At 39.1% G+C, this 21,692-nt stretch overlaps 1 protein-coding gene across 1 annotated transcript in view; it reads right to left on the bottom strand.

The window, feature by feature from the left end:
• Positions 1-21,692, bottom strand: part of VWA8 (von Willebrand factor A domain containing 8) — a gene marked incomplete at its 5' end in the record, with an annotated part of 370,441 nt that overhangs the window by 104,966 nt on the left and 243,783 nt on the right. Inside the window, 3 exons of the mRNA XM_019523815.1 lie at positions 12,023-12,222; positions 13,205-13,343; positions 14,007-14,115. Coding sequence (XP_019379360.1) covers positions 12,023-12,222; positions 13,205-13,343; positions 14,007-14,115 — 448 coding nt within the window. The remainder of the gene's footprint in view (positions 1-12,022; positions 12,223-13,204; positions 13,344-14,006; positions 14,116-21,692) is intronic.

Below are 21,692 nucleotides of genomic sequence, written 5' to 3'. Positions count from 1 at the left end.
ATCAAAGCCCAGTCACCCCCCTCATGCCATTGTCTCCAAGGAGCAGGGCCAGGGGGTGGAGCCAGCACCGCTGGCCTTGCCCCCCAGCTGCATCCCCTGTGTCCCTGCTGTCATGGTGGCGTGCTGAATGCTACTGAAACACTCTGACTGGCTGCCAAAACAACCAATCAGAGTGCAGATAGAGGGTTACAGACAGACAGACTAAGGCTTTTATATATATATAGATTCATAGATGTTTGGGTCAGAAGGTCCTCAATAGATCATCGAGTCCGACCCCCTGCATAGGCAAGAAAGAGTGCTGGGTTCAGATGACCCCAGCCAGATGCCTATCTAAACTCCTCCTGAAGATCCCCAGGGTAGGGGAGAGCACCACCTCTCTTGGGAGCCCATTCCAGATTTTGGCCACTCTAACTGTGAAGATGTTCTTCCTAATGTCCAGTCTAAATCTGCTCTCTGCTAGCTTATGGCCATTATTTCTTGTAACCCCCAGGGGCGCCTTGGTGAGTAGAGCCTCACCAATTCCCTGCTGTGCCCCCATGATGAATTTATAGGCAGAACTGTCTTGTCACACTGGCCTCAATACAGACTAGGGTGGCCACTCATGCATCCCCAAAATATAAGACTTCCAATTGGTGAGAGGTGGGCCCCTTAGCCAATCCGCAGTGAAGGTTGGGACCACTGCCTCTTCAGCCAATCAGCAGCAAGGGCAGGGCCACCACAAAAAGGTTCTCCCCCTCCCTGGCTGGGAAACTTGCTCCTCCTGGCTATGCACTGCTCTACCTCTAGGCACAGCCAATAGAATCATGAGGACAAATGACTGACATGTATTTCCACCAATGAACTGAAAAACAAGACTTCTTGCAGTCAGTTCCTCATTTAGAAATGACAAAAGGTTTTAAAAAGGGTCATTTAAAAACAGGACAGTCTGGTATAAAAACAGGATGATCCGTAATAAAAGAACTAATGGGCACCCTACTAGAGACTGAAGGAGAGCAAAAGTCCAGTTTCACTGGCAATGGTGGATGCAGGTAATTGGGAACATATTTTAAATATCCATTGTATTTTATTATATACTGAAAAAGAAACCAAAATGGTTTAATACTACAATGTACATTAACATTTATATTATACTTTTAAAATTATATCATACATGATATCATTTACATTATACATTTAAGGCTAATGTTAATATACTGTGGCCTAATATGATTTATGTACAGAAGGTGTAAACCATCTACAGCAGGTATTTTCAGTTACCTGTAAGGAACAATGTTCTGCTTCTTCTGTCTTACTAAATGACCTGGTTTTAACTTTCATGTTTTCTAAATTTATTATTCTGAAGTGGTAGACAAACCCTCTCCAGAATATTTAAGGTTATACTGAGGTTAAAAACTGGATGAATGAAAAAGAATAAGCTAAAATTTGAAATTAGTGCATGCACCCCTGGCAGTATCCCTTTAAAGATTTCTTTTTAAAAGGGACTAAAAAGTTGTTCATAGTGCTGTAAACTTATGGACTTGAGAGAGCAATCAAGGACTTAAGAAAACAAATCACACAGCCAATCTTAACTGCTCTAAATTAAATTTAAAGTCTACAAAAGAACAACTTAATTAAATCTTGCATTTTGTTACTTGATGAATGTCTTGGATCAAAATCTTTGTCGTCATTCAGCAAAATGTTAGGTTCGTCAAGGACATTAGGTTGTCCAGGGATACATCTGTATGTCTAACATCTGGAGTAACGTGCAATGAATGATAAGTTTTAAAACAAAGTCTACAAAATTCTCCTACATAAAATACCGAGTCAATCTGAGTCAGAGTTTTTGCTGCTTGTTGATGCCCTTTATACTTCAGGATTGTTATTTTAGGGGAATGAACTTTTCTTTTTCTGAGAGCCTTCTGCAGCTAAATATGGTAAAGCATTTAAAATATTACTATGAGATTTGCAGCATTTGGAAAATTCAGCTAGAGTTTATCAGTTCTTCTAAAAAAAGAATTTGTAAATGCATATAATATTTCAACTGTGAAATTACAGAATATGGCTCAGAAGCAAAACTGGAGGGTTTCTTTTAGATTCTGGTTTTCTGCCATATTCTATTTACCTAATTCTGCAGCAGCATTGTTGATCTGAAGAAATATATTAGCCTCCCACATGGGATAAAGAACACATATGAATCAATTACAGTCTTTCACTTAGCATTAAGTTTATGAGAGCAGTTGGCAGCATAAAAATCTTCTCTACTCCACCCCTTTTGATGTTAATGGTTTCCTTCTGCGCTAAGTGACTGATGGTATATTCCCTCTGTGTTTAATAATAGAATTTTGCGTCACTTGGGGACACATCCAAATGCATTTTTGGCAATTCTTCAAGTGGGTTGGGAAAAGATGGTGGTGTGCAATTGCATTATGTTTGTTCTTGACTGGGAGAAAACTAACCTTTGGGTGACCTCACAACCCTGATGTCTGGAATTCCAAACTTTGGACAGATGTAATAACCAAATCTCAAGAGGTGGTGTTCATTTATTTTTAGTAAGTGCAAAGTTTCCCTTTCCTTACTGCTGTTTTCATTTCAGCTAGTATTTTCCTCTTCAAAGTCTTGAAACTGAAATAGGCCTGGGATTTCACTTTGTTGGTAGGGGAAGCTGCTCTCCTTGCTTTTGTAGATACAGTGGAGAACAAGGGGAAGGGATAGAATTCAGCTTTGGGAGAAGAAAGAAATAACCATTTCAGGATTTAACTTGCAACTGTTTCCTCATTTCTAATTATCTGTGTTGCTCAAAACCAAGTTTCTCCTCATTTAGCCTTTAAACCCATAGTCAGTTTTGTGCTCTCATATACCTCCCACCCACCTATATAATTCTCACTAGTTTATTTTTTTTTACTTGTTGTTTAGGCCTGCATCCCCTCCAAACATTATATAATCATGAATACATAAACTTCCCTCTCCTGTTCAGTTCCAGTTATGCTCTTTGGCCTTTGTCAAGTTTTCGTCTCTCTACAATGTCAGCTCCAAATGCCTCTTCTCTCCCAGGCAGCCTCTTTTAGCAAGTCTCCACACAGACCTATTCATTAGCTGACAAGCATTTAGCAACTCTGTAATTGTATATCAGGCAGAACAAAAAGGTAGAGGTAGAAAGGAATGCATTGCTCTTTAGATTCAGGTGAAAGGAGTCTGTGCAGCACATCTGTAGGTTCTGGCTTCTAACCTGGCTGACCTCCCCATCAGGGAAAAAGTGTAAAACGGATATCATGGTAGTTATCATAATGCAGGCTTCTGGACAAAGGCTACAAAGACAAACTGAAAATTTCAATGTTTGATCTTGCAAACAATGCAATTTTAAAGCAGCTTTATCTTTGCTCTTCCTTTTAAGATAAAGTGTAAAGATCTTGCTACATTTCTACCTTTTAGAATAATCATTGCATTTTTATGGAGGCAAGGATTCTATGTAGGTCAAACATCATCTTAAAAAAGGGACAAGTAAGATACCACATAGAAAAAAATATATGTTTCCAACTCGGCTGGGCCTGACGAACTCCACCCCAGAGTATTTATCTTGCTTTAGTGAGTTCCTTAAGAGTCATCGATAATTATTTTTGAGAACCTGCAAAAGGGCAAACACAATGCCCATCTTGAAAAAGGAGAATGCATAGAATTATGGACCTGGAAAGATGCTGGAACAAATAGTCAAAACCTGTTTGTAAGCACCTAGAAGAGGTAACCAGCTGACAGGGATTTGTTAAGAATAAGCCATGTCAAACCAAGGTAATATCCTTTTATGCTGGGTTATTAGGCCTTGTGAATAGGGGAGAATGAGTACATGTGATATATCTTGTCTTTACTAAGGGTTTTGATACTGTCTTACACAGCATCCTCTTACACAGACTAAGAAAATATGGCCACCAGGAAGCTACTGTAAGGCAGGTACACACCTGATTGGAAAAATATACTAAAAAAGTATATTGGAAGGATGTATCCTCTGCAGGAATCCTGGGTCTGGTATTATTCACATTATTTCAGTGAGTTGGCTAATGAGATTTAGAGAACTTTTATTAAATTTGAAACAATACCAAACTGGGAAGGGTGACTCTTACTGAGAAGGACAGGATTATAATTCAAAATGATTTTGACAAATTGGAGAGAGAAACAGGATGAAATTCAACACGGACAAATAACAATAAGGATTTTTTCCCCTCTCATTAAGGTTTTGTTAGCTTTTTTCCTTTCCCCTGAAGCATTGGACATTGGGAGCTCTGACTGGGGTGCTGGTGCACCACTGCCCTTCGAAACCTCACAGGAACCTGGTTCTTACTATTCTGCTTATGGTTAAACCGACTGTCAAATATGGTGTCAGGAAGGACTTTTCCATGCAAGTTCAAATTGGTAAGGACTGCGGGGATTTTTTCTTTCCTCTACAGCTTGAAACAGAGCCCTCTTTCTAGGATTCTCTGAGTATATTAACCAACTGTCTGTTATGAGGGTAATGCCCTCATAACTTTGGCTTTTTATATGTGATTTTCTGTAGGATCTTGTTCTTTCTGGTTTTGTACCTCATAGTTGCATATAAGATTTTGACATGGATGACTTTTAAGAATTCTTGGGTAAACCGATACCTGAAAATTCTGGAGACAGGATTCGATGGCCCTGAAGGCCTCAGTGTTATAATAGTAAGGAAGTTTCTTCCTGAGCTCTTATCTAAATCTGCTTTGCTGCAATTTCTAACCATTTCTTTGTGCTGTGTCCTCTGCAAAACAATTATTCTCCCTCTTCTTTATGGCAGCCTCTTAAATATTTGAAAAGTATTGTCATGTCCTCTCTTACTTTCCTTTCCTCCAACTTAAACATACCTAGCTTAAATATACCTGTCCCCACACAGCTTGTTTTCCAATCCCTTTATCATTTTTGTAACTTGCCTCTGGGCCCTCTCCAACTTCTCTACATCCTTCTTAAAACGTGGAACCAAGAACTGTACACAATACACTAACCAGCATCAGGTGGACTAGTACTGTTACATCCTGGATCTAATACCTAATACTCCTATTCATGTAGTTCAGAACTACATTTCCTTTTTCTGGTAGTGTTGAAGTGATGCTGTTCCCATGATGGTCCAGGAAATAAGCGAGAGGCAACAATTCGTGTGGGTGACGTCTTTCTTCTTTGGTTGGGTTATGCAGTTGGTCCAATAAAAGATATCACCCACAACATTTCTTTCCTCTTGCACATTTGCTTATTTTTTGCAACTACATCACACTGCTGTTGAGTCCGTGATCCACCACAACCCCCAATCTTTCTCAGCAATGTTAAAACCCAGCCAGTTACCCCCCATTATGTATTTAAGTATGTGGTTATCTGTAACGCCTCATATACATTTGTGCTGAACTCATTTTCTATCCAAATCTATCAAGATCCATTTTAATTCTATCTTTATCTTCCACGGAGTTTACAAGGCAGATGGCTGGACTACATGACATAGCAAGGTCCCTTCCACCCCTATTTTCTACGATATTATAATTCAGTAGTTTGCATTTTGGTTTATGGGAGCTGTTGCATTAGGAATAAGAGAGGGTGCTTGGCTATATACTATGTTTTTTAGGAAACCAAAATCAGAGTGCGGGAGATTTTGCTTTTATGTCAACAGAAATGTAAGCCCTATGATCCTATATACTCCCCTTGTATAAGATCTCAAAAGGTCAGAACATTAATGAGTTGAACTTTCAGGAGAACAAATCTCATTCTCAAAGGTGCACATTAGAACGTATTGGAGAGACTGGAAACCTCAGGGCATTGACAGTGAGCTGCAGATTACCATTTCTTGTATCATGCCCCCAGTCCAGAAGTCTAGGGATCAGAAATGGACACACCTAACAGATATTTGGTGGATGCTAACTGTGGTGAATCTGGTGTGGGTAAGTTTCAAATATAACAAATATACCACCATATTCTATTCTAATTGGCAAGCTCAGCCACGAGGTAAAAAAAAAATCACATTGGTGATAGAGTTTGAATGAGAAATTTTTTCTCAAGCTGCCTTCCAATCAAGATTGAAGTATGGTGGCCTGACAGTATAGTGGAAAGCTTGCCCTGGTGTTCAACACAGACGTTTACCAGGACCATTAAATGTACGCCTTTCACTAGTACTGAATGAACATTTTAAAAATGAGTTTTGTTGTTTTATGTAAATTATCCCTGAAATACAAATTAGTTTATTAAATAATTTGCCTACAAGTTGCACACGTAGCTGCAAAAAACTTGATTGCTCTGTACCTATTACCATGCAGAATGGCAGCAGTATTAGGTGGAGGCAGAAGGGAAAAGAAGGGGCAAGCAGTCCTAGAGGGACAGGTGTTCCCTAAGGGTGGAAACAAATGTCACCTTCTGTCACCTTAATGCGACCATAAAAATTGCTATGTGGACACAAAGGCCAAACAACAGATGCCCATACCCCTTGTCCCACCAGAAATGTCCAAAATTTGTGGCCATGAAAATCTGTGCTGCCATTTAGCAGTGCACATTTGCTTGCTTTATGACATGGGAGCATGGACAGCCCAGAGCTGCCTGCACTTTCTAACCACCCCAGGCAGCTGCTCTGGGGGCTTGAGAAGTCCAATTCTGCACACTTTAAGAATACCCAGACAGGCTGGGGCCCCTCAAGCCCCGGGAGCACTGCTTGACTTTCCTCTGTTATAGACACAGTCCCTGGGCTATCTCAGGGTGTGTGTTCCATAAGCAAGGAGAATTGGGGTTTTCACACTTACAGAGACATGCCCCCAGATCTCCCAGGGTGCACAGGACCAGGCCCTTTAAGCCCCAGGAGGACATGTCACCTGCTGTCCAGCACCATCTACAAGCAGGGCAACTGGTGACATATGCTTCAGTCATTGAAACGGATAAGCTAATTTGCTTCATTTGGTAATGTCTGTTTCTACCATGAGACTTACATGCAGTGGCCAAAAGCACTATCATGAACTCACTTGTCTATACAGCTGAAGTCCCATGCTCAGTACTCTGCAATCCTTCCCTATACATAAACCACTACAAACCTACCACTGATATTTAGGTGGAAACTGTAGAGCACCTCACAGGCTTCTACTGGAAGAGTTAAGATGGAAAGGAGTATAAAAAAGGGGGGAGGGGGTGGAACATACCCACCACTCAACCCAGAGGCCATCCAGAAGAATGGGACTCTTCCTTCTCTTTCCACAGGAAATATGTGGGTGACTTAAAATTTGGTAGATCTCTGTGATTATAGAGTGAAGTTAAAACCCAAACAAAGCATATTTTATCGTAATTTTATCTAAAAGAGGAAGAAATTAAGACCTTTTATCTTATTTTACTGTAAGGTTATTTAGTTCAGATGGATATTATATGAGAAATAATAAATAGCAGCAGCTACCTCATCTTTACCAATATAGTTATATATTTCAGGCTTTTAAAAATATAACTTAGTTATAAACATTCAGCTCAAAAAACCTTTAACAAAACAGTGATTTGTCTAATTACCAGAATGTCTTGCATTAAAAACAGCAAATGGCCAGCAAATACTTAATTTTTTTAGTGGCTTTTGATTTGTATAAGGATTTTGCAAACCTTCTGGCTCTTTATTCAAAAACTCAGTGGAAACCTCTGACAGACTGGAGGCCGGGTTTACATACCTGTGATTGGTATTTATTATAGCATTTTCCATTTTCAAATCATGAGTGCTCACAACATCTCTCCAAAGTAGAGAAGTTATCACTCTCTGCACTGATATATGGAAAATGCAAAATACAGAAGTTAAGGCACTTGTCCATGGCCACAGGCAGTCAATGGTAAAGCTGAGATGCAAACTCAAATTTCACATCCTGTACTCAGTTCACTTTATTTTCCCTTCTCTGGTGCTCATCACTGTAGTAAATGATTACTAATTATTAATTAATTTAGCCTGTGTACAAATACACAGACACCAAATAATTTTCCCAGTGCCACACAGCACAGCAGAACTGCAATTAAAACCTAGATATTGTGCTTTTTAGTAATGATCTTCAGTGATGTTTGAACTATCCAAAATTCTTGCTTCTATTAATCTGAACTGATTTCCCAATGCCGCATAGAACAGCAGAGCCGAGACTAAAGCCTAGATTTTGTGCTTTTTAATCATGATCTTCAGTGATGTTTGAAATATCCAAAATTTTTGCTTCTCTAAAATTAACTGGCTTCCTGAAAACCTTCTGAACAACTGGCTTGTGATTGGGATGAGAAATACTTCATGATCTGACAGATTCTCACAATAGTATTACATTGGTATCTCTGGATTCAGCAGGAACCAGAAGCATAAGGATCCAAAGAAATGGGGGGAAAAATTAAAAAGTACTTGCTCTTGAAATTGAAATAAAGATAATTCATTTAAGGTTAAAGTACAAATTGGATAAAAGTACAAGCTGGCTCTTACGTTGCCTGAACCAAGTGACCCAGTTTCAATAACCAGGGGATTTGTTAAATCTCATGTCTTTTTGGGGCCTACCTGCCAGTCCTTAATCCCAGGAGCTGGTAATACTGACTTTCCAAATCTTGCATCAAAAGCTAGGTGAAGAAATTGCCACCACAAGGATTTTCTTCATTGTCATGGAAGTAACAAATTTATGCTTGGTCTGCCTGATGTAAAAACAGGGCCAGTTCAAACCCTAAACTAAGGGAGAGGCTAAATCAGGGGTGAGCAACATTTTTGGGAGTGCCAAACTCCCCCACAATCTGGACTTTGAAGATGTTGGCGTGCCACGGGTGGATGGCAGGGGAGCCAAGAGGGGCCTGATCCTTGTGGCAGTGCAGCTCTGGCCTCTTCCCCACCATGCTCCCCGAGGCACGCGTGTAGCTGCTGCTGGAAATGAGCCTGGCCAGGGCTCTAGGCCCCTGCCTGCTGCCATGGAGCCCAGACTGCTCACAGTAGGCAACTGTGAGCTGGCAAGTGGCTGCACCAGGGTCCGGAGTCCTGGCCTAGCTCACTGCCAGCAGCAGCTGCATGCGCACCTCAGGGTGCACAGTAGGGAAGAGACTGTGGGAGCGCAACCAACCTCAACTGACCAACAGCTTCCATCCACTAAGCCCTTGCCCTCTGCAGCCTGATGCTCCGTGATACTGCTTCACTGACCCAGGCATGCCTCCTGGGTTGCACACATGGCAAGGACAAGCCCTGAGGCACAGAGATGGCACACTTCTGAGCCCACCCAAGTGGGCTGCTGAGGATGGCTGGTTCTTCTGCTAGGGCCGCAGCTGGCAGGAGGCAGCACCCACAGCTGCCCCTCCTCCTGTGGGGAGGATGCCAGGCTGCACTACTCCCGTCTCATCCCTAGTACCTGTGCTGCAGCTTCACCAGGCCCAACTTGATGACGTGGTACATCCAGCTCTGTACGTCACATACCCAAGTTGATGCAACTGAACACACTGCACTCCTTGCGGATGCCCAGCTCCATGCCCCCCGCCCACCTGCGCATGTGCTGCTGCTCAGTCCCCAAGGTGCACTTGCAGTCCACTGCCAGGAAGCCTGGCTGGGGTTCTGGAGCCCAGTCTTGCATAGAGCCCAGGCTGCTTGCAGCAGGACTTGCAGCCTCCCAGCCACCTGCTGCAAGTGGCTTGGGCTCTGTGGCTGGAGGCAGCTGTCCAGAGCCCAGGCCAGCTGTAGTATGATAAGCAAAATGGTCTCATGTGCCATGCTCTGGCACATGTACCGGGAGATGGGGAGGTTACTGACCCCTGCGCTAGATTAATGCTCTAAGTCACAAAGCAATGGGGTTCAGGGCTTGGTCAGACTCCTGTACAGCAGTGCTTGGCATTTGTGTTTGAGACGTGTACTAAACAAAGTGGCGCTGTTATCAACAAATACAATGTCCACAAGGGGATCATATTCTGCATTGTTTATGTGTAAGAAACCACCATTACAGGACTCAAGTTATTTTTAACAGGGCCTTAAAAATATGCTGACATTTTATAACCAAATTATTAGTTTAATCAAGTATATTTTAAGAATTGATGAGAAAGACCTATTTTAGTATTAACTTGGTAGAAGAAATTCCAAGATATTGCAAAACCTTCAGTAATATTACTGTTAGTATAGTATTTTCCAGCACTGTAATTAGGTTTATTTTTAGAACATCTTTGTCCAACTGTGGCACTCACTAAGAAAGGCAAGACTGAAGCTGCCAGTATTCAAAATTAAGGTCAAAGGAAGAAAAAAGAAGGTTACGGCTGAACTGAAGTTACCACGAATGGGGCACTGAACCATAACAGCTTTCCCACAGTGCAGCCTTTATTTCTGATTTTAATCCAGACTGTAATTGTAAAATGTATTTCAGGAGGACAGGCAAAACCAGTCACTAAGTTAACTGCTTGATATTTCACAGAAGAGCCTTTGATAAAATGTACCCCTCCTTTCACTGAAATTGAATACTGCTGTGATTTGGTTAAAAATAAGACTAATACAACAATTATTTTCATTTTAGGAATTCCAGAAGTTTAAAAATATAACAAGAGAATATTTATTACTTGTCTTTGTATTCACAAAATGCCCAGCATTCTAAACATTCTCAGACACTCAGGACACAGGGTTAAGGGCCATCTCTTTTACAATTTACAAACTTATGTGCTTCCTGAAATTGTGCAAAATGGCATTTTTTTAGCTGCTTGACACAATATGGCAATCAAGAATTGCACCTAGGAAAACGGGATTCTAGAAGTCCAAGTCAAAACTAATACAGACAGATAAAGTCAATAAAGTAGCACTTGCTTATACAGACATTGAATCTGGCCATAAATGTTAGGTCAAAAAAGTTTGCTTCTATTTTGTATATGACAAAGTTCTTTGTTTTCTTGGAAGTGCATGAGAAACACTTGATGCCTCACTGGCTGCGTTGTTGCTGGAAATTTCTAATTCTCTACTCACTGCAAGAAAGGTTCTTTCAAGTTAGCAATGAATACAAATTAAGAAGGGGACAGACCCATCAAAAGAAGGAAGAAAAATTAAAAAAAAAGAAAAAAGAAAAAAAAGAAAAACAAGAAAAGAAATAGGACAAATTATGACCAATAATTCACAGAATCATGGAAAATTAGGGCTGGAAGGGACCTCCAGTCATAACTATCGAACAATTGTGATAATTTGAAATGCCCCAAAGTCTCAGACTGAATTATTAAACTCATATAATTTTTATTTTATGTAATATTTCCTCTTTAGTATGTTAACATCTAGTTGACTGATTTTTTTTCACTTCCTCTTTCCCTGCCCAAAAGGTGTTCAACTGAAAATGTTCTAATCAATTTCTAGTAGTAGTTCCAGGGAGAAATGTATTGCTACATTATTAAAGAGATGGGCTCAAACAGCACCAAGACTAAAGAAGTTAAAATCCTGATCTAGACCTTGCAGCTCTGACACCTCTCTCCACTGTGGTTTATAGTGCCTTCTTATCAAGACTCCTTATTTCACCATCTGTCATAGTCTCAATTTTGTAAGCTTAGAGAACACATATTAAGGAAAGAAAATATCACAGTATTTAACACAAACAAACAAAAAATAGTTGCATGAAAACAACTGAAGCAACATATCTTTTGTAACTCAGAAGACATTCCTCTTTTGATTCAAAGTTCAAAACTAGAAAAGCTGAGGGTAGATTTTGATTCATAACCTAAAAAAGCTTAACTTACACTTTCCAAAATTACCAGTATTGTGCTTATTGAAGACTCTAAACCCAAAATTATAATATCCTTTTCTTCCTCATATAGTTTATAGTCTACTTTTACCACTTAGAGGAACTGGATAAATGGGCAGAGCTAAGAATTAATAATGCAAAAGGACATAAAAGGGTAGAACCAATCAGCTGAAAGAGTGCAAGAAAAAAAACACATGAAAAGTAGAGCTGAAAGAATGCTGAAGGTTCAGAACGCGGTTAAGCTAACTATCCAGAAGCGTGCATATTTGTCTCAGAGCATGAGACACTCCAAGGATCCTACCCTGTGCAGTACTACTTTCCTCGTAAGCATGAAATAACTGCATTTTGTTTACCTGCTGTTCATGTAGAATCACTTGACCTTTCAGTGGATTTCCCAGTGGGGCCACAGTCACAAAGGGCTGCCACATACTTCCAACTGTTCTTGGGAAGATGTCATAAAAATCTACAAAGTATCCATTTTTACTGGAAACATTCATAAAATATAAAGAAATCGGATTGCATGTAGCCACATAAAGAATACTGTCAGCCTCTTCTTCTGAAATAAAATAATAAAACAAAATTAATGAAAGTATCCAAAATCATATTACCAGTCAACCATATGATGTTTTTATACACTAAAATAATGTTACTTTAAAACAGTACATAATATCAAAAAATGTAAACATAGAATGGTGTGTAGTGCTCTCAAACTACAGCAGAATGATGTTAAAGGCAGGTTTGTACAAATATCAAGAATGAGCTATGGCTTGTATAAAGTAACTAAACTTTTAAAAGACAGATTTTGTTATTAGTCTTACACTGAGCAGCATCTCCCTTCACAAGAAGCCTAATAAACTTTTGTGCACAAGACAAAGATATGATGATTCCATATAAATCAACTGTTAAAGATCCCAACATGCACAGCATACACAATTTTACTTATAAAAGAAAGGATGTTAAGGAACACAAAAGCCTTTGGATCTAATTTTTTTAAACTGCACCCTTCCTACTGGAATCAAAACACCAATGCATTATTTAATAATTCAAAATAACAACGGAAATTGTACATAGCAGGGTTTTGGGTTTTTTTTGTTTTTTAATCAACAACACTATGATTCACTCAAGACATTTCTCAGGATCAAACTGAAATAGTAATTTCAATTTCAAGGCCATTCCAAGTTTGTGAGCAAGTTTGTGAGCATTTTTAGTTAGTGAAACCACAAGCAGAGAAAGGCAGCATTGCCTTTTTTTATTATGAGCAATATTCAATAAATTACAAAGGTCCCTAGAAATGCATGCTGCGTCTCACCATAAGTACACACGTTAGGTTTTTTATTGTAAAGTATAAACAGATTAATCAGCTTTAATCAGATATTGCTCTCCAATAACTGAAAAAGGGACTACAAACAATACATGTATAATACAATGTATAATATATGCTGTGGGACATTTATGTTATTTGTCCAATTTGTCATATATAGTTTACATAATATAACAGTAGGTTAATTATAAAAGTTAGGAATATTTTCCCATACCTTGTGCTACAGCAATGTCACAGACTAAGTTCACCTCATTCAAAGGCAGGGTCCAAAAAGCAAGTTCTTCTGTGAAACTGAGGGACCTAGCTTCATGCCGTTCCAATGGAAATGCCTGAATGTTTAAATATACTGGGCCCTAAAAAAAAAAAGTGTGAATAATAGCGACTAGATATTATAACATATAATATCACACTAACAGTTTCCCCCTCACTGAATAATAATTACTAAAGTTGACCATAGGAACTGGGGCTCTACAAGACCCCAGATTATGTTTGGGGTTAGGCTGGAAGCTCAGATTGACATTTGAAGAAGCCAAAAATCTTAGAATTCGGAAGCATGTGAAATAAAACTGGAAAACAGATTCCTTCCAGTTTTCCATGTCATCCCAGACTGAACAGTGGGATGGGTTCAGATCTGGGGAACATTTCAATCATTCACAAGGATTCCAGGCTTCCTTAAAAATGGCATTGTCCCAAAAAGACCACTTCAATGAGTTCTGAATTTAACTCTCAAAAGTCCTCCCACCCTACCAGACTCTTGCTGATCTTAATGCATTTTCTACATATGTAAGGTACACAAAACTGTCTATTTTAAAGTCTATTATGCTACTGGATATACTTAATATGGTTCCACTATTTCATTCTTCTACAAAGATTAAAGATTGTAGATTTTTAAAGGATGTACATAATGTATATATCACATTATGTAGTTTTAAATCCTGATCAGATTTGTATTATACTGCTGTGAAGAACTGATGACTACAGTCATTATTTTTCAGCATTAAAAAAAAGATACAAACCTTTACATTTATGTGCTGAGTTTCTGTTGGGCACAGCAGTTTTTGCTGTGCATTCCCTGATTGACCAACTCTCCAGTAACCCATAAATTTATGATCTGGCAATGGTAGCCTGTCAAAAAACACATGAACAAAAAACTTAAGACCCTTTGGAAAGGAATAAGTTTAACAACAGATTTCTTTTTTTAACAGGCCATTTTGAAATTCTCATGTTGAAAACACTTCTTTATGTACAACTCTTTATGTACTTCTTTTACATTTGACAGCAAAAACATAAGTACTCTCAGGATCTAAATGACATCATAAAAGAAGGAAACTTTCACAACATATGGTCTTACAAATCTGAATTGCTGAGGCTATATAGTGAACTATATTAAGTGGTCTTTGGATTTTATATTCAGTTTGGGCCAGGATGAAGGTGAGGAGCTCTTCTCAGTGATATGTACACATTTTCTAAAGGAACAAGTGCAGTAAATGTATCACATTATTGGTACAAGCAGCCACATTAATTCCCTGACACAGAGTTGGATGGGACACACAGGACATGTGGGGTTAGACACTGATGCTATACCAATAGCCTGACTGGTACTGGGAGAGGAAGGGAAGTAGGGACAGGAGATGAGTTTCCTTCTCACCCTTAGGCAGCACCCAAAACTCATAATGGTTTTGTTCCCTATTGTTATGCTACTGCTTATCAGTCTACTTCTTCTACTACTTTTTTTCTTCCTTGTCCACAGCACAACTTATTGTCAATCCTGCAGAAAGGGTAAGGTAACTTGCATGAAACTTTGATGATTTTCTTGGCCCAATTCTCACACCCCTTCCCCCATGTTTTCATCAATAAAAGGTTACTGTGAAAATGTATTTATATAATAATTGAATATACTGGTGTGTTATAATATTGTTTTACAGAAAATAAGGATCACACATACACACAATTTTGTCTTCCTCTACTGCTTCTCAAGTTACTTGCAGCAGCCAGTAAAATGCTTTAACATGGTTAATTATCATAATTAAATTAAAAGTAATGAACCGATGCTCTGTTATAGGATCAGAAAGTTTCCCTTTGATCTATTCTAGTAGATGCATCTAGTAGGTCTGCTACCTGATTTGCATTTTGTACAAGAAAGCAATAGTGTAGCAGTGCTGCGAGATTCTTTTAGACATTTAAACCCCTTCTTGTATAGCTACAGAACTTGGCATGAGAATAGAAGACATCCCTTCACCCACCTTCTAAAAATGTCTCTCTCAAGCATATTTTAAGAAAGTTCTCTTAGACTGCTTGTTAAAAGTCTGTGCTTGGTCTCTCCCACTCTGTTTATCTGTGTCTGTTCCTACTGTTAAAATTATTTTACAATAATAGCCCCTGAAGTTAGAAGAGACTCATTTCTTCTTGATATTTTGCTCAGGGTCAGAAGGAAACCTAAACCAAAAGAATAGGTCTGAATGCACCTAAAACTCTCACTCCTCATTCAGAGAGTAGGAAAAAAGGTTAGGAATGAAAAAATTATGTTCTGTGCTCCTTCTGAATAATTCGAGAAAAATAAATTAGTGATCAGAGATTGTTCATTTATCAGTGATCAATGATCAGTGGCTGGCCAATGCACCTTGGTCAACCTGGGAGGGCCTCTGCATAGGGGAGAAAGTAGTACAGTCTTCATGCCCATTTAATCCTTAGCCCATTTGCTGAAACAAGCAGGAATTTGCCAAAGATATGCATCTTGTTATTTTCAATTAAGAAATGGATTGACATCATTAAATCATTTTACATAAGTCAACATTCAGCCAGCAATGGTAATGATTTTAGCTCACAGAATCAGGGCTGAATTCAAAGTAGGTTGAAATTATTTCATTACCTCAAATTCTTCACTAAATCAGCAGATGCAGCTTTTATGATCTTTACCTACTAATAAACACAACTGATTTCAGGGTTTAAGACTGTTAATCCTTTTAAAAGTTCCTTGCCTAATTTTCCTATTCAATTCTTTCCAATAACCGTTCTACCCAGTTCCTTCCCAAATCACAAATGGGAGCTAAGCCAGAGTGAAAAACAACACAATCAGGAAAATATCTTCAAGCTATAAAGTTCCAATGCACATGTATTTCTGCAATTAAGCATTTATGAACAGAGAGGAGTGTAAGTCAGCCAACTGAATATTTTGGTTTATTCATGAATATAAATTCCATACTGGAAATTTTAAGAGGAATTAAACATAACTAACAGAATTTCTAGCCATTTTTGAGCATGGTTTTGTTTTGTGTTTTGTTATAAAGAAAATATGGAAAATACTTAAGTTTTTCTATGGGTACTATGAACTTGGTAAGTTCTAACATACCTGAAGTGAACACTGACTTAAATTAACTCCTGCCAGCACAATGTAAGATCCATTTCCATAAGGATATGGACTTTAGTTTTGAACTCATTATACATTATTCCCAACTGCAGTGCCCTAAAGATCAACAGCCACACAAATAATCATACTATTTTAAAAATTAAAGAAATAATAGATTTCTCCATCTGGTGGAACAGCTAAATGATCCTTTCCACACGCAGGTCTTTAGCTCATAAATTATGAGCCAAAGACCCATCTGAATCTGGGTTATATCCTATACAAAACATCAAAGACTACAGCCCTTACTTTAGATGTGCTACTTTGACCCTATACAAAAATATCAGGAGTGCATAAATTCTTTGTTCACATATTTCCTTAGAATGAATTAAATGAATGAGAATCTATTAAGATCATTCCACAGCTAAATTCAAGATTAATTTCTCCTAAGTACCTTTTCTTCGTAGACTGAAAGCATGGCAACTAGCTTTAGGCAAAACCTCGCAACCACCAGCCCTCTGCACATCTATCTCTATATCTGTAAGAACAACAACTCAGACCCTCTCCGAGGCTCTTTTCTTACATACATAATAAACTGAAACAATGACAGAAATTTAGAATATCACATCTGTCACTGAAATTTTATTTTTATTGCAGTTCTTGCGCACTCAAAATTAGGGCTGGCACCTTGCTCAAAAACAGTCTTTTACTTGAGAAATACAGTCTAAATAGGTATATGACTAGTAAATGTCATATATAGACATTTACAGGCTGGGAAAAACAAGGAAAAGAATAATATCATCATGTGATTACACAGCAACACATATGCATGTTGTGACAGTTTCATGAAGCATCTGTGGCTGCATCCAGATGAGTGTGGCCATGCGGTATGTGACACAGCAGACAAGTCTGTGGCGCCACATACCACATGTTCTGTTGTTCTTCACAATGCAAGGGAGCAGCTCAGAGGGATTTTTGAGCCCTGGATACCCAGGTTCAAAAAAACCTGCAGAAAAAAAAAGCAGTGTATCACATGCAGCAGCAGCATGTGCTGCCTGAAGCCACAGCTTGGCCAACTGGAGCTGTGCTTTGCTGTTGGCCAGGCTCTGCATGGCAGGATCGCTGCTGCTGTACCCTGGGAGGACCCCAGGTAAGACTTCTGGTCCCAGCCTCCTCTACCCCACCCAGGGTAACTTGCCGTGTGCCAGAGCACGCATGGCAAGTTGTTTCCTGGGGACAACTAGTGATGGCACAAGGTGCACTGCCACTAGCTGTCCCTGGGGAACCAAATGTCCACGCACTTCTGGATGCAGCCTGTGCATCTAAGGGAAGTTATTTTCCTGTCTCAGACTTCTGACAGGCAAAGAATAAGTTTTAAGATTTTTTTTCAATGGAGACAGGAGGGCTGAGCAAATAGGTGTAGGCAGGCATTCCTGCCATGTTGGAGCAAAACGAAGAAACAGCAACTCTTATGAGAAGGGGAGACAGAGAAATATTGAGTATGTGGACAGAGAGATGATTACTTCACCTCAAAGTGTGCGCGTGTGTGTGCATGTGTACCTACTGCTTGTGAGTGTGCATCAGCTGTAACAACTGTTCACTTATCCTGCAGTAGTGAAATGAAACTATGATTATTCACCTTTTACTGAAACAGTGGTTAATTATGCTGGTTTGGTTTTTGCACCATACAATGCAGAAAGAAGACAGAAGAAACAGCTATACTGGGTTCAGCTGAGCCACAATGTGTACCATCCCTCTATTTTCAGTTAGTAATAACTGTTACTGGTAAAAGTGTGAAGGCAAATGAGACCTGGTCAGCTTAGTGATACAGAAATAGCCTGGGTGAAAGCCTTGCTTTAGCATCATCATCCTATAATTTGCAGTAGCAACCCAGAACTCTCATTCATGCCCTTCATTAAAAAGCTAAAACTTGTTTCTATGTCCCTACAGACATCCTCTTATAATAAGATTGTAAGAAGGGCCAAGACTTAACAACAGTAAATCCCACTGAATGATTACCTATTCAGTGCTTTGATTGTGGATGCATCTGTCACGCTCTGTAGATTAAGAACACTTAAATATTTTGTTCCAATTGTTGCTTTCCTTCTGTTTTACCCTGGGGCTTTACACTCAGGATTCACCACAGGACATGAGACTGTTATGTAAATAATGATTTTGTGCAGTGAAGGGGATGGTCCCAAGACCTACAGTTGACATAGCAACTCCACATAAAACAGTTATTTAGTTTGACTTCCTTCATGTACCATACTCTAAAAGGAGACAGTCAATCTGTAGACAATTCTTAAGGGGCATATGTTGCTGAGAAGGTTTTTAATGACATCTGCACTATGTAGTTTCTTTTGATTCATCCCTTTTTTGATTTGAAAAAAATTAGCTGGCTTTATATATTTTGGCATCTAATTTAGAAAAAAAATACATATGGGAAGAATATGATTGCTATATTGAGAATTGTTTTCTATTCCAATTTAAAGTTTTGTCAAACTGTGGTGAATACTACAAATGGAATTCTTGAATCCACCAGGATGATGAGCCTAAGTTGATAAGAATAAAGTTATTTTGTATGCAATTTGTGTTTTCTGAAGCTAGATAACATAACTGACATAGCCTCAGGCAGGAGTTATGAAAGGTGACTAGTGTATTGAGAAAAGCTCATCCTGGTGAATCAAAGTAATGCTTTATTTATGGACTTGTTGTCTGTTTGACAAAGAAACTTTCATCCCATTCCACTCAACATATGATTTGGATCTATGAAGTCTCTTTGATAATCTAATCCCTGGCTCTTCATCCAAAAACTGTCTGATTGAAGTATTAATAGATGGAGGGCATATGGATTGTAGAGGTAGTAATTAAAGTATTAATAGAGGGAGGGCATAGGACTGTACTCCCCCACGCCTTTACCTGACAAGCAATGCAGAAAACCATCCCTTCAGCTCAAGTGGTTCACAGGAGCCATGCCTCAGTCCTAATCCATCATAGGGCATTGACAGACACAGAAAACAAAAAACAAGTGCTTTGCCAGAAGAGGAATCACATCAGTTTGACTTGGCTCCCCAGCATCTGTTAGTTTGCATGCTCCAGCAGCACTTTTGGCACTTTTATGTAATAGCTGAATTAATCTATTTTTATCAAATAGCTGACTGAATCGGCTATTAGATAAAAGCACCAAAAAGCCCTGCTGAAGTGCATGAGCTGTACAGACACTGGGTGAGCTGGGTCAAACTGACACAGTGCCTCTTCTGGGCATGCACGGTGTGTGGGAGCACCAGTAAAGCACTGATTTTTTCCCCCATGTCTGTAAGCAGCCTATTGTTTTTACCCTTCAGGAGACATAATTTAGCAGTCATACTTCCATGAAAAAAGCACAATAATCTTTGCTGTGGAACCACAACTAATTATAATAAAAATCACTACAACAAACATCTGTGGGCTGGGGAGATGAGGGCAGCTGGGTGGTTGAAGAAGGAGCAAGAATATTACTGACAACATAGCAAATAAGATATTCTTCATCTTAGTCAAATTACAGTTGATTGAATGCAAAATTTGGTACTCCAAAAGGACCCAGTATATAGCACAATTCCACAGATCAATGGCTGATTAAATCAGCAAACACAAGGTAACATGCTGACAGGCAGGTATCATTTAACTGAATGGGTTTCGAATTATTCTGATATATTTATTTGTATCACCATAGTCTCTAGGCAAAAATTGGCCAGGATAGTGAAGCCATAGGCTTGAATCAGAGTAATTGTCAAAAGGCAAACAAGATGTTAGGCTGCTTTTAAAAAGGAGATATTAAACAATACATTCCATACTTTGAATAGTGGTCATACTATCTCAGAAAAGACAAGGGAATTGAAAAAAAGTTAAGATAATTAAAGTGGGAAAGGATTACTTAATTGAGAAAACAGGAAATTGGGATAAGATATGATTAAGTAAATGGGCAACACAGCAATAGTGTGGTACTATTTCTGTTTCCAAACTTGCTAAATAAAACTAAAGAGGCCAGCCAAATTTAAAAAGAGAAAAATAATTTTGCATAGCAACCTATAATTATTGGTACTCACTGACACTACTACATGATATTGTATTGCCTTTATGCACGACCTTTGAAGCAAAAAATACTATTCATTCAATGGCTGGATGAGAACAAATTCAAAAAGAACAAATATGGTAAGTATTGCCAAAAGATGTTTCTCTGAGCACATACTCAATTTCTCTGAGGTCTCTTGATTCCTTCAGCGTGAAAACCTGCCTCAAAATTTCATGGCAAATCTGACACTAAGGTAGGGGGATGGGGAAAGTGGAGAGGAGAAACAAAATTTTTACAATTAATTTAATTATTTTGATAAATGGAGAAAGATTCTATAAAGCTATGCTGATAACTTCTCTCAAATGCTGCTGTTATAGGATTTTTTTAATTGACTGTAGGGCCTTCCTAACTTTTTTATGAGAGTGAATATATTCAATTCCAGAGTCCAAGATAAAATTCCAATGTGGGTAACAATGGAGTGATGCCGTAGCCATGATGGTCCAGGAATTATAAGAGAGAAGGATTTTTAGGTGCTACCTTTTATTGGACCAACTACTTGTTCAGGATTAAGTTGGACAAGCTTTTGAATGCAAGACATTCTTCAACCAGGTCTGAGAAAGGAAGCACGCACAGTAATGATTAATATCAGTACGCAGAGCTGTGAAACTGTAAGGGAGAAATTAACAGGGGGATTTAATAGAATAGGCTTGATTACTATGAGATCAAGACCTATGACAAGTGGAGAGTTTCATAATAATCCATAGTGTGCAAGAATTTGGGGAATTGAGTAGACTAGCGTGTCATAACTTTATGTGTAACCTCACTCTGCTTACTTCAAATTGCTTCTATACTTTCAGTTGGATACAACAGTCTGCATTTCTTGTATTAAACTTCTGTCTAGTATTCCTATGTGCTACTCATAAGCCTCAAATATTTTTGTTTCCCTAAATAACTGGGGCTGGACATTTTTAAGTCAGCCGGCCCGGATGATCTTCACCCTAGAGTCCTGAAGGAACTCGCTGGGGTCATTGCAAGTCCCCTGGCACGGCTTTATGAACATTCGTGGTGCTCTGGAGAGGTGCCGGAGGACTGGAAGAGGGCCAACGTGGTTCCCATCTACAAAAAGGGGAGAAAAGAGGACCCGGGGAACTACAGGCCAGTCAGCCTTACCTCGATCCTGGGCAAGCTGTTCGAGAAAATTATTCTGGCACGCATCCAGGAGGGGCCAGCAGGGAACGGCATGCTCAGGGGCAACCAGCACGGGTTCATCAGCGGCAGGTCCTGTCAGACCAACCTGGTGGCCTTTTA

This window comes from Gavialis gangeticus, unplaced genomic scaffold (assembly GCF_001723915.1).
Source record: "Gavialis gangeticus isolate Ggan-Ray unplaced genomic scaffold, GavGan_comp1, whole genome shotgun sequence".
Lineage (NCBI taxonomy): Eukaryota > Metazoa > Chordata > Crocodylia > Gavialidae > Gavialis > Gavialis gangeticus.
This window is presented reverse-complemented; position numbering and strand designations above follow the sequence as displayed.